The sequence below is a fragment of the Nicotiana tabacum genome, chromosome 1 (assembly GCF_000715075.1).
Source record: "Nicotiana tabacum cultivar K326 chromosome 1, ASM71507v2, whole genome shotgun sequence".
In the NCBI taxonomy this organism is placed as follows: Eukaryota; Viridiplantae; Streptophyta; class Magnoliopsida; order Solanales; family Solanaceae; genus Nicotiana; species Nicotiana tabacum.
In genome coordinates this window covers 13,047,094-13,058,213 of record NC_134080.1, presented here as the reverse complement: position 1 = coordinate 13,058,213, position 11,120 = coordinate 13,047,094, and the positions used below count along the sequence as shown (strand labels likewise).

Here is an 11,120-nt window from a genome sequence, read left to right as displayed (position 1 = left end):
AGCATAAATTTAGTACTAATACAAAAATTTATTTTGAAAATTGTTTTTACCCAAATTTATACTTTCTATAACTCAATATATAGGAGGGGCCTTAGAGTAACGATTTAGTTGTCATAGGTTTGAGCTATAAAAGCAGCCACTAACTTGCATTAGAATAGATTATTTATATCACACTTTTTAGGTACAATTACTTTTTGGATCTTATATGAATGCGGAATAATTTATGCACTGAGCAAACTTGCATAACAGTTCCAACATCACTTACTCACTATGTTACTAAACAAACAAAATTTGCTTTGTTTGCAGGAGTATATGGATTCTTTCTTTACAAAAGGTACGTGGAAGCAAAGAAGCAAAACATAGAACCATGCAAATCATATACCATCCACCTGCCAATACATATAGTATTTCCTCAGCCACGTACTTAACATGCAACCCCTTTTGTTCCCCTATAAATTCACACTTTCTCTATAGCATTATCACCATCAAATCTTCATTAAAACCAAAACAAGAATCATCCCTTCAACAATGGCTAAAGTAATGTTTATTGGAGTTGTTTCTTTAGCCATACTTTTAATGGCAGTCACAGCTTCTAGCTTTCGTACCACAATTACCATTGCTGAAGATGCTGAAAACCCAAGGGAGCAAATTTCTCAACGTTGCCAGCAGCAAATCCAAAGGGCACAGCAGTTACGTTCCTGCGAGCAGTATTTGAGACAAAGCACCAAATTCTCTGAGGAGGAAGAGGAATTTAACAACCAAGGCAGAGACTGGCGCCAAGAATTTCCTAGGTAATATTGGAATATAAACTAGGCTCTTTATATATATATATATATATATATATATATATATATATAAACTCTGCGTTTATGTTTTAATTTATGTGGCAATATTTTTTTATTCAATTAAAAAAGAATTACAACTTTTGAAATTTAAAATTTTTGTGACAATATTTCTTTTAGTCTTTTAAAAAAAAGAAAGACAGCTTTCGAAAAATTTGAAGGTAAAAAGAAAAAAGCTTTCAAAAATTTTGGAAGCAAGTGAGAATTAAACTTTCTATTTAATCTTAGTGAGAAGTTTTTGTTAGCTTTGCAAGTATTTCTAAATTGTTTCAGTCCTTTAATTAAAAGGAATGAAAGCTTTCAAAATTATATTTAGAAACAAGTTAATTTAAACTTTTCATTTTAATCTTAATAAAAAGTTTTTATAACTATACAAATATTTTAAGTTGTTTTCGATCACGCGTTTAAAATTAATTCTTAAAAACTTTTTAAACTCCATGCTAATTTAAACAATTTCACATACATAAAGTGAAACAGAGGGGATATAATACTAAACGTTACTTTTAATATAGTTTTTATCTCATTTACGGGACACTATTAATAAATAAAATAAATTAATTTATTTTATTTATTATTTCTATAATATATTCGTATATTTAATTTTTTTCTTAACGTTAATTTTCAAAATATATTAATAGCGTTATTAAATTTGCCAGTAACTTTAATATATATTAGTAGAGAAATAAATCGGCAATGAGAAAATTTATAGGTAAGCAAACCAAGTTTTTTTCATGAAAAAATCATATGTTAATCTGAAAGAAAATCCCTAGGTAACTCTACATGCAAATTTAGATGGGATATTTTCTTTACCTGGGCAATTGGTTATTAGGAAAATTACAATACTAGAAATTCGAAAAAAACCGTCCAAAAGATCGTCCAAAGTTGGTCGGTAATGGCCAATAACTGTTCAAAAATGCGACTATTAACCTATGGTCATTATTTTGAAGGTCGGAAGAATCGCTCAATTAAATTCAAAAAAAAAGAATTGCTGAAAAAAAGTTATTTTATGACGCTACTAATATATCTTGAAAATTAAAGTTAAAAATAATTAAATATACAAATATATTATAAAAATAATAAATTAAATAATATTAAGTTATTTTATTTATAAATAAAATATATAGGTAAAAATATATTATATAGTATATAATACAGAAGGTATTACATAAATATGTAGTTTTATATAATATCAAGGGCATAATAGACTTTTCAAGTAAAAATCTAATTTTTGTGATAACTAGAGCAAAGTAAAATGATTTTTGTGTAACAAAAGAAAGAAAATTGATTTTTATGTAATGAACACAAAGTTGAATGATTTTTACGTAACAAAAAAATGAAAAGTGATTTTTGGGTAACAAACACAAAAATTCAATGACTTAACTCGAAAGACAAATGAATTTAAAATAAAGTAAAGCATATTTTTAACGTTTAATAAGTTTATTGTTTTCAACATGTTTTAAATAGGTGCTGTGAGCAGCTGGAACAAATACAAGATGAGCAATGCAGGTGTGAAGGAATAAGGCAGGTGGTGCAGCAGCAACAACAGAGAGGAGAATTACAAGGCAGAGAAAGACAAGAAGTTTTCAGGACTGCTCAGAGCCTTCCCGGTTTATGTCGTATTAGCCCTCAACGATGCGAAATCCGAACCCGCAGTCCCTTCTTCTAATTAAGAGGCTTTTGCTTTAGTTAATTAGCTTCTTCTTGTTATAATAAATGACTAATACTAGTACTAGTAATGAATAAATCACACCTTTTGGTGTGTTTTCTTCCAAGCAGTTTGGTGCAACTTTTTGTTTTTGAGTAATAATAATTATGTACTTGTTATCTTTTCTCTCTATGTTTGATGCAATAAATATAACCCACCTTTGTTTCTTAGTTCAAACAACACTTTTCACTTTCCATTTCAAACTCCTTCCGGCTGAAAAATCAATAAAATGTGAAGCAAGTGTATGCCAATTAAGGAGAGTGTTTACCATGATTTATGTAGATTATTTTGATTTACTAAAATAAAATAATAAAGTACAAACAAATTAAATAAGAATAGTTGAATAAAAGACAAGTTTGAGCTTTAGAATATTCCTATCAGGATCAAGAATAATTGGAGAATTTTGACAATACTTATATAAGAGAAAAAATACTAGTCTTTTGCTATCAAAATTTCTTGATGTCTTATAAATTAAAAGTGAAAGCTTCTATTTATACTAGAGCAATGAGGTGCATGATCTACAAATCATGTTCCCTTAATTACCAATATTAATGAAGATGTGATAAAGAATAATAAAAGATAATAAAATCTAATAAAGTCTGGAAGAATTTTGAAGTCTTCTGTAATATTTTTATTGCTTCTTATTCGGTCACAAGTTCGTATCCGATATCACCATAATTAAGTGACTGACGTGTCATTCTTGGCATATATCGCTTCCTAAGACACCTAACTCTTGAGATCGATTTTTATTGTATACAAAAACAATATTACAATATTTAAGTAGAAAGCGTGTTTGGGATAGTATAATAATTGTAGCAGAAATGTGAATTAGTCGAATAATATTTTTAGTCTAACGAAAATTAAATAAAAAGAAATAAATTAAAATTGTCAATACTATATATATTCTTAGTTCTATCGTAAGATCCATGTCATTCACTTTTATCAAATAGAAAAGTAATTTGGTGCGTTTTAAACCACAGTCTCACCCGTGATTACAACATTTTCTTCTATTGCAATATATGACATCGAATTTTAAGCAAATCGTAATATGCTAATAAATCAAAAGTGAGCAACCAAATTACCCCCAAAAAAGTACTAGTCTGAATAACAAAGTTTTGTTGCGTGAGTCTCAAAAGCTATGACATGACGAAAGAAAAAGCTAAGCACAGTCTCCTTTTAATCCTAGAACAATATCATTTTAATCCTAGTAACAAACATAATATCAGAGGTATAAAAAGAAATAACAGAGTGCGTGTGTCTCAAATGCAAGTAATTTAATTTCTCATTACAATCTGGTCTCGTCTAATCAAAATAAAATGACTGTCATAAACTTGCATGATTTCATCGGGTATATAGGACCAAAAAACAGTTATTTGGCTTTCGAAAACAAACATCAAATGTTTCTTCTTTTCTTTTTTTTCCTGATACCATTTGTTTTATTCTTCTTCGGAAAAGAAGAAAAAAACAGCCAAAAAAAAGCTGTTCTCTAAAAAACAATTCTTCCAACATATGCAAAACTAACTATTTCACGATCAAGTTCAAACAAACACCTCTTCTTTTCCTTTTTCTATAAAAGGACAAATCAAAAACTTTTCCAATTTAAATGCTACTCTTTTGTCCTAATTTATGTGACATTTTTTCATTTTTAGCCGGTCCTAAAAACGCATTTCTATATGTCGTAATAATTCAACTTTAAACTTCCTATTTTACTTTTAAAGTGATAGTTTATAGTCATAGAAATTTCTATAATTTATACTTTAGATTACAAGTTTCAAAAATCATTGTTCTATTTTTAAAATCCATGTAAGATGTAACATTATCACATAAAATAAGACGGAGGGAGTATATTATTGTATAAATGTTTTTATGTTAAAAAATATAGTTCTAGAATTCATAAATTATAAAATTGAAATTCTGGTTCCATCTTTGCACCTTGGTCCTTGCCCTCTGTGCTAAGTATATCTACAAATTGATAATAGCTAATACAAACAATCTTCTCTATACATGCAGCTCCAAAATCAGTTTCTAATTTCTGAAATAACAAATTGAATTTTTTGTCAATTTGTAAGACTGAATTCTCTTCTCCTCACAAAAGACACGTACGTGGAGGCAAAGAGAAGATATAAAAAACATCACAGCATGCAAAATATATATATATGTCCAGCTGCTAAAACCTACACAAATTTCTTCAGCCACGTACTTAACATGCAACCTCTTTAATCCCCCTATAAAATGGCTGCTTCTATAGAACAACTATCACCATCACATCTTCATTCATCAAAAAGAAAATACTAAAATCATCTGAGTTTTCAACAAAATGGCTAAAGTAATGATTCTTGGAGCCATTTCTTTAGCCATACTTTTCATGGCAATCACTGTTTCTAGCTCCCGTACCATCAGCATCACTGTTTCTGAAGAGGTTGAGAACCAGCAGTCCCGTCGCTGCCAGCAACAAATCCAACAGGTGTGTGTTAGTTACTTTTTATTACTTTTCTATTCTGTTTTATGTCACAGTTTATTTAAAAAATGACCTTCTAGTAATATTTAATTTTTTTCTTTTATTTTTAATAATATTATATTATATTATAGCTATAAAAATACCATGACATGTTTAAAATCATAAATTTTAACTTTTTTTTTATTTTTCTTAAAACTCTATTTTCAATCAAATGTCTTTTACTACATTATAGAAATGGAGGGATTAAAAATAAAATTATATACATCTAGTGGGTTTGTTTTGCATGGGAAGGCAAAAAATTGCTTTTGAAACTTGAATCTACATATGGAAGATGTAAGTCCATATAAATCAATGCGGGATTCTACCCCACTCTAACACCCCTCGCACGTTCAGACCGTCAACTGGAGCCAGGGGCGGATCCACCCTTGTGGGTGGGGTGGGGTGGCACCCGCTCGGTTGGTAAAATTATTATATATTTATGTATAAAAAAAATTAAACTAGGTTAAATATATGATTCTACCACCCTCATCCGCAAACTAGACAAAGGTGTCATGATTGGTAGATCTTTTTGAAAGTTTTTCTTGTGTGTAAAATTCAAGTTCGAATTTATCTTGAACGTTGTCTGACTTTCTCATTTCGTTGTGCTTTTATTTCTTTTCTCCAGTTATTTTCCTTTTTGGCTACCCCAATTTCCTATTTGTCGTTTATTATTTTAATTTTTTCCTCTATTCTATTACGTAATCTATGATATTTAGCAAGAAAACTAAAAAAAAACCTTCAAAATTTAAATCTCTTTAGTAATAAACTATGATGAATATTTCACAAGCATTAGATTTATGATTTTTTTTAGATCTTGTAGTTTATCTAATTCTGCATTTACTTATTGGGTATAATTTATCTATTGAAGATATTTTTTTTTATTTTTCTTATTCTGATCGGTGGAGTTCCCTTATTAAAAATTTTATTTTACTTGTGCAAATTTATCTTTAGCATACAAAAAAAATGTAGTTCCTAGTGAAAATATTGATTTTACTTGTATTATTAATAATAAAAGTGTGATTCCTTCTTTAAAATGTTAATTATATTTGCTTCTTAATGTCTGAGATGTAATTTTCATATGACAATAATAACATATATACCCAATGAAATTCTATAAGTAGGAACTGGAAAATTGATGTAATTTTTATATTTGCAAATAAAGTGCTTATTAAATTGCCCAAATAAACTAAAAAAAAATGAACTGGCCAAACTTTCCGAACAAACTATATATTAGTAGTTATTATAAGGTGTACGTTAAAGAAAATTTTGGCACCCGCCACATTTAAATCCTAGATCCGCCTCTGATTGGAGCGTAGACAATATAGCACGGGAGCCCAAACAGGAACGGACATGACTCTAATACCATATAAGATATGGCACATTGGCCTAACTCAATCCCAAAAACTTACTCGGGAGGGAAGGATTGTACAAGTCCAAACCACCAACCAATGCGGGACTCACTCTACCACAAATGTAAATTTAAGCGAACATATCTCTTCATGCAATAAGATAATTATTCAGAATAGCCGATTCTATCGTGCGTTCTTAAGGGACATCTCTGTTTTTACAAACAGTACACTGGCAATCTCTCTTATTCTCAAGCCTCGAATCCTCTTTCTTAATTACTTTCTCTTATTTTACGTACGACAGGCACAGCAGCTACGTTCTTGCCAGCAGTATCTGAGGCAGAGAAGCCAATCTTCTGAGGAAGAAGAGGCCGACCAAAGCCGCGGCGACATACAACGTTGCTGTCAGCAGCTGCAACAGATCCAAGATCCACAATGCCGTTGCGAGGGACTAAGGCAAGTGGTGCAACAGGAGCAGCAGCGCGGAGAATTGCAGGGAAGAGAAAGACAACAAATGCTTCAGACTGCTCAGAATCTCCCTGGTTTATGCCGTGTAAGTCCTCAGCGATGTGAAATCCAAACCCGCAGCTGGTTTTAAGTAGAGGGTACTGTCTATGGCAGATTGCAAATATGCAATAGCCCTAGCTTGCTTGTAATAAAAGAGCTTAGTTTGTTGTAAACTTGTAGTAATAAAATAATCACACCTTTTGGTGTGTGTTTTGCAGGCATTACACAGTGTGTGTGTGTTTTCCTTATCAATTATAATGTTTCTGGTTTTTTCTCTACTGAAGTGATTTTACTTTTTGAAGCAAAAGTCTATCTGCCTGAAGGAAGATCACATGGAACCAAAACTTTTTTGATTTTTTTTTTGGACAAAAAACACTTTTCTACTTCTTAAAAAAAGAAGTTACATAAATGAGTAAAACGTAGTACTATACTGCGAATTACTTTAACGGAAATTAGTTCGTTAAAGTAAAACGCAGTACCATAATGCGTTTTACTTTAATTTTTTTTTTTTTGTAATTCGCAGTACCATACTGTGTTTTACTTTAAAAAAAATTATAATTCGCAGTATAATACTGCGTTTTACTTAAACGTATTATTATATTGCATTTTACTCTGGTTTTTGGCCCACCAATAATGAACTGACATAACAATAATTCAATATATAAAACGTAGTATTGTACTGCGTTTTACATTCGGACTTGCCTTATTTAAAGACGATTCAATTTTATGAAAATTCATTCAATCTTCAAACTTACGTTCATACTTCTCTCTTCTTCTTATCAATCATTTTTTTTACAATGTCTGAAGTGGCAAAAATAAGGGTTTCACTATATTAGGAGGGTGAGGTTGTGTTGGAGAATAACTCTGTGAGGTATAGCTCACCTCCACAATGTCATGTTAAATTGCCGTTTACTATGGAGTACGATAAATTGGTATCGTTGTTACGTAAAAAAATGAATGAGAGGTGGCGTTCGGTTAACCTTAAAATAACCAGTAGATTTACGTATTCAGTGACTCCGCATGGGTTTGCTTATTATTCTGAGTTTAACATCGAAGATGATGAAACTCTTAGAGATTTTGTGCGGATTCCGGATGAATACAGGGAATTTGTTGTAATAAAATTATTGGAAATGTACGTCAAGGTGGAAGACGTTCCCAATAATGAGGGCGTGCATAGTAGGGATAACCCCCAGTCATCGGGTAGTTATTCTGGAGCAGTTTTTGCCGAACAGATTGCTGATGAAAGAGCTTGCCTTGATTTAAACTTGTCACCGCCAGCCAATGAGCAACCGCAAAATAATTTTTCTACTTTATATAATCAACAAGACGACTGGTAAACTTCAATTCCGTGGGTGCTTTAGCGATGTTTATTTTATGTTTTAATTGGATTTGTATTAACACGCATATTTTTCATAGGGGGTACCGTCCGGATACAAATTTTACAAGTTATGACCCCGCCCCTAGTTGGAATATGTGTAGTTCTGGAGTATTGGACCACGGTGGTCCATCCGGGAGTCATCACCAACAAGCAAATATCCATCATGAAACGTCAAGACAGTACGACTTGTAAGTAAAGTGATATAGCTATATCTAAAGTATTTATCTAGTTGGGTATATTATCATTTTGTTATTTTTGTGCAGTGAAAACGAGATTCTTGAAGCTCCTAACCTCACACAGTTGCCCATAGACGACGTATTTACTCGTGATTTGGCAGATGCGCAGAGTCAGGAAGATGATAGTGATTGTGACAACAATGCGGATGAGTCTGGGGATGACACACCCTTCCATGATGAAGGTGATGATGAGGAGGAAGTGAATGTTGAACCTGAGCTGACGAGGGAGCATGTTCCTCCACCTCCCGCTAGACCAAGAGTGTACAAGTCCCACGTGCCATTTCATGAGCGAAATATTCCCTACCTTGATAATTTGCCAAGCATGCCGAACGTGGATGCCCTCACAAGGGATGATGATGAATTTTGGTCAGCGATGTGGGATGAGTCTAGACCAGCTGTTCTGACAAAGGGCATGTATTTCCCTGATAAAGCTCGCTTAATTAGGGCTGTAAAAATCTACAGTATAAGAGAGTGTCGTGAGATGACGGTAAATGAGTCAACTACGGAGAAATACAAGGTTGTATGTCGTAGAGACTTTATGGGTTGTCACTGGATGTTGTGTGCCACCAAGAAGAAATAAGGTTTGTGGAAAGTGGATAAATTTATTAGCGAGCACAGATGTGAAATGGACACATACAATGAGAATCACTTCAACTTGGATGTGGACTTGATTTCTCTTGTCTTGATTCCATATTTGGAAGTGTCCATTAGTTCAAGATTAAAGAGTGTATTACAGCCGTCCACCAGGAGTATGGTTGTACTATAACCAAAAGAAAGGCATATCTCGGTCGCAAACGTGCCTTTGAACTTATTTATGGCGATTGGGATAAGTCTTTTTCAAATCTGCCCAGGTACATGGCCGCACTGCAACACTTTAACCCCGGAACTGTTGTTGAATGGAGGCGTGAGCGGAGTCCGGATAGACCCGAATATATTTTCAACTATGTGTTCTGGTCATTTAAACCAACAATTGATGGTTTTGTGCATTGTCGTCCTGTTATTTCCATAGACGGTACTCATGTCTATGGGTAGTATGATATTAAGCTTTTGATTGCAGTTGCAGTAGATGCCAACGGGCAAATATTTCTACTAGCTTGAAGCAGCACGTTGTCAAACAGCGTTCAGGTATTTGTCTAATATCATATCGTCATGGTGGTATTTTAAGTTCTGTATGTCACTTGCATGAATGGCAGGAACCATATGCATACCACCGTTACTGTGTGCGTCACCTGAAGGCCAATTTCCAGAAGAAATATCCTGACAAGGCATTGCATGACTTAATGTGGATGGCTGCAACTGAGCACCAGCAGTGCAAATTCACGAGGCGCATGGAAGCGATCCAGCAATTAGAACCACGAGCCTATACTTGGTTGATGGGGCATGAGCTTTACATATGGACATTGCATGCTGATGGCGGAAGACGATGGGGAGCCCTCACTACAAACGTGTCGGAGTCATTCAACGGCTTGTTGAAGTCTGCCCGTGGACTGCCTGTCGCTGCCATGGTCCGCATGCCATTCAAACAGAATGCGGAGAGGTTTGTTGAAAGGCATGCAGCTGCATCAGCATTGATGGACAAGGGTGTTCAATTTATGCCAATACCCATGAGAAGATTTGAAAGGTCCAGGAGGCAAGCACAGTGGCATTCATTTATTCAATACGATCATGAACGGGGTGTTTTTGAAGTTAAAAACGCTATCCGTGGATACCGTGGGAATAATCTACAGACGGTGAATGAAAATAGAAGGTTATGTTCATGTGGGAAATGGACCATCTACCACATGTCGTGCGCACATGCGTTGAAGTGCTTTCAACAAGTTGGATATGGGGCAACAAACTATATTGATAGGCAATACAGTGTTGCTGCATACATAGACACGTATAGTGGGAAGTTGCAGCCATTAGGTGCTGAGCATTATTGGCCGCCGGAACCTTTTAAGATGGTATGTAACAAGGACTATTTGCGCAAGCTGCAAGTGCAAAAGAGAACGCGTATACGGAACCAAATGGATGTTGGTGACACCGTTTATGCGCGTAAATGTGGCATATGCTCGCAAACAGGACACGACCGTCGTAAATGTCCTTCAGGTGGTGTGCATGGCGGTGGTAATCCGGCTCCTGGTGCAAGTTCGTCGAATGTACCCAACTATCAAGGATACCCCTAGTCTTTTATTTTGGTATTGTTTTTTGTAATACGTGTTTCTTGTGTATGTTGAAATATATATCAAATAAAATTATGTTCCACAATTTGGAATGAGTGAAGAAAAAGCTGTTTAATTGTAGGAAAATGTAAATAAAATATTACTACAGCACAAACACAAACATAACAGGCCAACATAATAAAAATACATGAAATATGAAAAATACACTAAACACATACATGCCAATGTTTAGTCCTGGTTGCCATTTATTCTCCGCTCCAACCACTTAAATCGTTCTTCCATTCGTTCTTTATCTTCTTCTACCTCTTTCAGTTTCGCCTTCACCTCCGCAAGTTCCTGTTTATATTTTTCTTTTTGTTCCTTTTGTGTTTCACAATTCCATTGTGCTTTCCATTTTTCTTCTCCCACCTCCTTCAGTTTCGCCCTCATTTCTACAATGGCATAAAC

The 11,120-nt window shown here is 33.8% G+C and overlaps 2 protein-coding genes across 2 annotated transcripts; both read left to right on the top strand.

Annotated features, from left to right (window-relative positions):
• The first annotated feature begins 473 nt into the window (after positions 1 to 473).
• Positions 474 to 2,674, top strand: LOC142179443 (2S seed storage albumin protein-like). Its single transcript, XM_075249480.1, has 2 exons — positions 474 to 791; positions 2,307 to 2,674. Exons 1-2 carry the CDS (start codon positions 529 to 531, stop codon positions 2,506 to 2,508), a joined length of 465 nt encoding a protein of 154 aa, XP_075105581.1. The 5' UTR covers positions 474 to 528; the 3' UTR covers positions 2,509 to 2,674.
• Positions 2,675 to 4,816: 2,142 nt separating this feature from the next.
• LOC107812665 (2S seed storage albumin protein-like) lies at positions 4,817 to 7,122 on the top strand. Its single transcript, XM_016637815.2, has 2 exons — positions 4,817 to 5,011; positions 6,695 to 7,122. The coding sequence occupies exons 1-2, from the start codon at positions 4,865 to 4,867 to the stop codon at positions 6,986 to 6,988; spliced, it is 441 nt and encodes a 146-aa protein (XP_016493301.1). The 5' UTR covers positions 4,817 to 4,864; the 3' UTR covers positions 6,989 to 7,122.
• The last annotated feature ends 3,998 nt before the right edge of the window (positions 7,123 to 11,120 follow it).